The 6,483-nt window shown below is 33.9% G+C and overlaps 1 protein-coding gene across 1 annotated transcript; it reads left to right on the top strand.

Annotated features, from left to right (window-relative positions):
- Positions 1-1,869: 1,869 nt before the first annotated feature.
- Positions 1,870-3,229, top strand: LOC128164695 (uncharacterized). The gene is made up of 3 exons (XM_052828683.1): positions 1,870-2,253; positions 2,388-2,602; positions 2,778-3,229. The coding sequence occupies exons 1-3, from the start codon at positions 2,107-2,109 to the stop codon at positions 3,046-3,048; spliced, it is 633 nt and encodes a 210-aa protein (XP_052684643.1). The 5' UTR covers positions 1,870-2,106; the 3' UTR covers positions 3,049-3,229.
- The last annotated feature ends 3,254 nt before the right edge of the window (positions 3,230-6,483 follow it).

The following is a 6,483-nucleotide window of genomic DNA, read 5'->3' as shown; positions in this document are numbered from 1 at the left end:
CAAGTATCTGATGATCCATCTAAAACCATGGGACTATGTAAAAAATTGCAATTGGTGACCGATTTACCTGCTGAGGTTTGCATCAATATCAATGTCCAAGATGGGTTAACAAATGGAAGTCCATGCATAGTGAAGAAATTAGATTACAGAGTAATAGGTTCAAACAGGTGCAGTATTGTATGGGTATTATTTGATGACCCAGTAATAGAATTTTCTGCACGACAAAAATACTGTAATCTGTATTCTGAAGATATCTCTAAAGATTGGACACCCATTCTTGAAGTGACTAAAAAGTTCACAGTCGGGAGACACAAATCTTGTCATGTCACAAGAAGACAGTTTCCACTGCGACTAGCATGTGCAAAAACAATACATAAAGCACAGGGTTCTACATTAAATAATGCTGTGCTAGATTTAGGAAAAAGGAAATTAGATCACATTCATTATGTCGGTCTAAGTAGAGTTCGAAAACTGCAAGATTTGCACATTTTGTCTCTAAATGAAGAAAAAATAGGACTTTCAGGAAATGTTGTTTGTGAAATGGAACGTATGAGAAATCATGCAGCATTGTGGACCTGCCTGCCTATTCTTGAAAACATAACCTCAGATTTGAAAATTATATATCACAACAGCAGGTCGTTGCATTTGCACATAAGTGACTTATTGTCGGAAAAAAAGATTCTGTCAGGCGATATTGTAGCAGTTACAGAAAGCAGATTAAAAGCAAGTGACAACAGTGAAAATTATTTGTTACCAGGTTTTCATATTTATCGTTTTGATGAAGAAGAATCCTCTCAAACAATGCGGCCATTTTATGGTTCAGTTATTTACTCCAAATATCCACTGATCAATGTGTCAAAAGCAGTTTTAAATGGCATTCAAACAGTAAAGGCAATGCTTATGAAAAACAGTGACCTTGTTCAAATTATTTTCATATATTGTCCCCCAAAGTTTGCCACCATCACCAATATTTGTTGTTTTCTGGTTTCAGTCTTGAACTTATTAGATACTAGTCAACCTTTTCTTATTATGGGTGATACAAACATAGATTATTTTACCCAAAGAGATCTCTCTTCAAATTTGAAACATTTAAATATCAGACAAATAATGCATAGTTCTACAACTGACTATGGAAGTTGTTTAGATCATGTATATACCAACTTAAATAGTTCTGCTGAAATTTCATGTGCTACTCTGGAATCATATTATTCAGACCATAAACCCATTGTTGTGTATTTGCCATTTTAAAAATTTATTATATTACGCGTTACTGCATTTCAGCTAAAAAAATACATAATAATTAAGGTGCCTCACTACACCTTGAAAAAGTTTCTCATATCAGCAGAAAATTACTTGATTATGATAGAAAGCATGATGGATAACACGTATATATGTCTAATAGGCGAAAAAACGTGCAATTTTAGTTAAAAAATGATATTTTCAAAAATTTTATTCAGTAAACATAAACAAAAGCCCCAGGTGGATTCGAACTCATGACCTGCGATTCACAAGCCTGATACTTTAACCACTGAGCTATGACGATATACATCTGAATCGATTGATACAAACAGTTTAACAAAACATTTAAATCGCCATCTTGTGACGTAGTGTCTAAAAAGTGTAAGTCTCGGTGTAGTGAAGTACCTTAAATCTCACCTCTTACAAATATGCATAATGAGTTCAAAATATAAAACAATAATAATCAATTGTCTGCAATATTAAAATACTCAACATTTAAAATCTATTACCATCGTACAAGACCATTATATTAAGTATCAGTAGACATTCAAGACTCTTAATTTATTTCCGTATTTCAGATGCTGCACAAAACTTTGGCAGAGTTGCAAAAAATGAAGTCAGGAGATTCCCTTCCATATCCCAATGCTTTGGTTAAAGCAACAGTCATCAAACCTGGCCACCTTTACCAATGCAAATGGAGAAAAGGGTTCTATCTTGAACTTTAGTGTTGCTGATGGAACTGAGGCCATGCTTGTCACTCTTAGTGATGAAGCAAAAATGCCAACTATCAAAGACGGAAGGACCCTACAAATAAGAAATTTCATTGTGTAAGGAAGTCGACTTGTACTGTCCAAACAATCAAAAATTATGGCAGGACCAGCTGTACAAGTGCCAGAATCTTTAAAGGAAAAAGCAGTTACCATAATCATGCCACCATCACCTACAAAAACCTTGAAGGATGCAATGTCATCGCCTGTTAGAGAAATCCTGACTGTTCAAGGGCAAATTATTCGTGTACGTAACTCAACTTGATATTAAAGTTAAAATTCATCTAAAATTATAATTCATAATCAAATGAAATTAAAAACAATTGTACTTGTATTGAATTATACCCCTATAGTTTACTTTTCAATTGATTTTCTTTGCAGGATGAAGCAATCAAAACAGTGAAAGTTGCCCAGAAGGACACCAAGATTAGAGCATTGACCTTAGAAGAGAATGGACAGACAATGGAACTAACTCTTTGGAGAGAGCTGAGTGAACAAGACTTGAAGATAGGGCAATACATTGAAGTTACTCATTGTCTTGTATCTGAATGGCTCAGAAAGAAGAGTCTCAACTCCACAAGAAACACCACCATCAAGGTAACAATAGCTTGATATATTCAACTGCATTTACATGTATTCAAAATCCAAGCATAGTACTAGTTTATTGTAAATTTACACAAGATTGGAAAAAAATTAATGTACTTTAATCATGCCAAAAAATATCAGCTATGCATATTATGTATAATAACGAATGAATACTTCATTGTTTCCGGCTGTACAACCTAAAGATATGGTTGTAGCCGGAAATGTCGAAGCTCTGTCAATGACAGACACCCACTGTGAAATGTGTGTCAAGGAAGATGACATATATAAAGACTTTATTGTGGATCTGGACATGGTTCGTGCCCAAGTTCAAAGATATGTGGAAGAAGCCGGAACATTCAACTTACAACAGCTAGAAAAAATGATTGTTGACAAACGTCTCTTCCCTGTGAAGCTTGTCATCAACGGCACAACAGTCATTTCCTTTGAATTGTTATAAACACTTGCCAACATTCCTACATTCGAACCATATCAAAATAAATACTTTTTGTAAGAACTGTTAAATTACTATAAAAAAAAGTCAGTATGATTATTGATTAGCTATCATGACATCTCTTCAAATTGACATTTGCAAACAGGTTTATTAAATTTGTAATATTTCACTTACCTTATTTTTACCTTTTCTGATACACCATAACTGTATATAGATCTAGTTTAATTTCTGGTTGATATAAATATTTAATGAGCAAATGCAAAGAGCAACTGTTTACAGAAATACCGGTACATGCTTTTCTAACTTTGCATGCACACAGTGGTTATACAAGTTAATTAATTTTGTTAATTTGATAGTTAGTCTACTTTTATTGTTTTTGTTTCAAAAAACCATATGACCCTTTCATCCAATCTTCATTTGGGATATACAGATTGATTTCTGTGAATTATGTTGGTTTTTACTTTACTTTTCCCATTTTAGTAATACTCTTACTTGATGCATATTGTTAGTTTTAGTTGTATTTTTGTTGTTTTCATCTTCATAACCATATAACTCAATTGTTCAGTCTATAAGAGACATTCACATATGGTTATTTCTTTGACATAGATATATAGTGTGTTTATATATAGAACATGTTTGTTTATACTTTACTTTTTTTGTTTCTGATACTACCCTTACTTGATGCATATTCTAGTTTAGTTATAGTTTACATACACAGCACACAATCTAAGCAATAATTATCTTGCTGAAAGATAAGTGAAATGTATTGCAACTTGATCACGAAATACGCTACAGACTATAATCTCTGCATGCCATTTTACAATTCATCCATTTCTTTCTTTGAAATGGGTACATGTTCTAAATATGAAAAGAACATACTGCCAAATAATTTGTGCCAAATTTTCATTGCCATTGTCAATATACCAGTTGACATTCACTTCATCTTAGAAAAAACTAATTCTCCCAATCCACTCTAATAACATAACCAAAATAAAAAACCTTTGTGTAAATCATTATATTGTTAACTATTCTTTTTATATATCTCATAATACATAAACTTCCATTATTTTGTTTATCTCTATTTTCCAAACTGATATACTCTCAAATATACAAGATTCTGTATTGTTATTTAAAAGTTCTTCATCTTTTATCAAACCTAGCTATGTGTTCAATAAACATTTGCCTCTTGATTTCATTTTGTTGTTTTACCATACCTAAAGAAATCAGACAACAGTAGCATCTAGATAAACCAACCCAACTTTTCACGCCACCGTCTTTCAGTACTTTCTGTACTTTGATAAATGTAAACGTACTGCACAATCGGATCGTACATCCGATTTTTTCTTTTTCTCAGACCGGCCGCAACACATCTACAGCTTGAGATTGTTGCAACAAAGTTCGATATAACTCGACGCAATCCCATAAGCTTTTCCAATTTAAGTAATGGACTGTGTCATAAAGTGTTTCTAATACTGCTAGTTTACTTTTTTTCACATTTCCCGTATGAAAATGTATTATCAAATATTGCAATATGTAAAATACATAACCTTATATGGATGCAGGATATTAGAAATACTTTCAATAGTTTTCATTAAAAATGATACAGAAACAATATTAATATTTGATCCATTGCGCAGCACGGCCTGAGATACTTGAGAACTATCTTCACGATAGCATAGTAATCATATTTCCCGCCTCAACCGTCAAGTGACACAAAGGGCATACATTAGACAACAAAGCAGTTTCGTCATTCTGTCAACAAGCATAAAAATGCGTCAAGTTCCGTGGCACAAACAGTTGGTAGGTGGATTGTCATATTAGTTTATTTTAACCAGTTGTTACGACGGGTTGGTGAGTGGATTGTTTAATAATGCATACGTAGGCTTGTCACTTCGATAATTTAACCATCTGTTTAAGAGGCTGACAATATTGTTTAATTTTGTAGAGGTTGGCCGCCTGGAGGTTTGCATCTATTAATTTGATAAAGAATGTAACTTAAGTTAAAGGAAGTCCACAGTCCGACTTGAATAAGGCATTACCACTGTGAATGCTTCTGTTGAAAACCTGACTACCTCTGTAGACGAGGGCATACGTAATCGTGAATACTACACGCCTAAATAAGGTATAAACTAGTGTTCATCATGCACGGGGTTTTGTACAATGTATGTTGTAAATCAAACCGCCCCTTGGTAAGGGAAGGAATATATTTGATTATATATGCAGGCCAATAACTATATATAATCAGTTCAGAGATAAAGACAAATAAAGTATATGTTTCTATATTCAACCCAGGGTCGTAGAATTGGCTAGGTAGCCTACCTTTCGAACCGTTACATGTACAATACCAATAACAACACAAAAAGAACTTCTCCTAAACCACCGGCACCTGTCGTGCAAGCAGACATCATCCACTATTCTTGCGGCCAAATGTCCCCCTAAATCACCCAAAGCAGTTGCAATGCTAATACTTGTCCGGCTTATTTTATTATACAAGATTTACGACCAAATAGAGTTGTCGATTTCCATGATTGTGATGGTTAAGGTTGGTACCTTGTAATGAGTTTCCAAGCAGAGGAAATTTCGATATATAATTCATCAACTAATCAATCCATATTAACCAGTGAAAACTCAAGAAAGGTTGTACCTTTTTCAGCTTTGAAATGTTTCATCATAGGTGGGGCGAATATGGTTTGTGTTCACGTAAGCAGCAGTGATTTAAATGTTATCACACTAACACACAGTTTGTTACGTTACACAACAAATCTAATTAGAAAATTCCAATATACCAGGTTTATCAACATGTTTTTCAAAGGAAAATGGAAATGCCTTAGACGTAAAGATACCAACAACATGTGAATAAGTATTAAAAGAGTCCCCAATTTGTCTGATAGTAATAGTGTACCTTTCTCTTACACCATATAAATACCATAATCTCCTAAATAATTTTTATAAAGACGATGAACAAACAACCTGCTATTAATTTCCTCGTCGCTAACCTAACAAGATGTCACTTTTACATGCAATTTCTCAGATCATTGATTTATAGATCATGGGCGATCTCTAGGGGCATTGTTCTCCCTAACGTGGCTGCTGAAAAAATGGACCATATTTGTATCGTGCAGACATCAAAGAATGTGACAAAACCCATTATATTATAACAACATTCAGTCCATGGACACTCGTATTAAGGCTAGATATAATCCTTTATCGGTTTCGTAATTGCGTCATAAATCTAAAGCGGAAAACCTCACGTTCACACGCGCTACTACGCAGCTTTCGGACGAAGAGGAAACGATGTTTTCAAGTGCATGCTTTATTTATCGGCCTCAGTCGTGTTTAGAAGAGCAATATTAACAGTTCGGTCTGTTTAATTGGAAACATGTTTTTTTTAAATTTATGATCAATTATGGTCAGCCTGGCGGACATTCAGTTGTTCTGAAA

Source organism: Crassostrea angulata, chromosome 1 (genome assembly GCF_025612915.1).
Source record: "Crassostrea angulata isolate pt1a10 chromosome 1, ASM2561291v2, whole genome shotgun sequence".
NCBI classification, from domain to species: Eukaryota; Metazoa; Mollusca; class Bivalvia; order Ostreida; family Ostreidae; genus Magallana; species Magallana angulata.
Note: the sequence above shows the minus strand (reverse complement) of the source record. Positions and strands in the feature narration are given on the sequence as shown.

Coding starts and splice junctions, on each gene's coding strand:
- LOC128164695 (XM_052828683.1), top strand. CDS start 2,107: ATGGCAGGACCAGCTGTACAAGTGCCAGAATCTTTAAAGGAAAAAGCA. Junction 2,254..2,387: donor TTCAAGGGCAAATTATTCGT/GTACGTAACTCA, acceptor TTTTCTTTGCAG/GATGAAGCAATCAAAACAGT. Junction 2,603..2,777: donor ACAAGAAACACCACCATCAA/GGTAACAATAGC, acceptor TTCATTGTTTCC/GGCTGTACAACCTAAAGATA.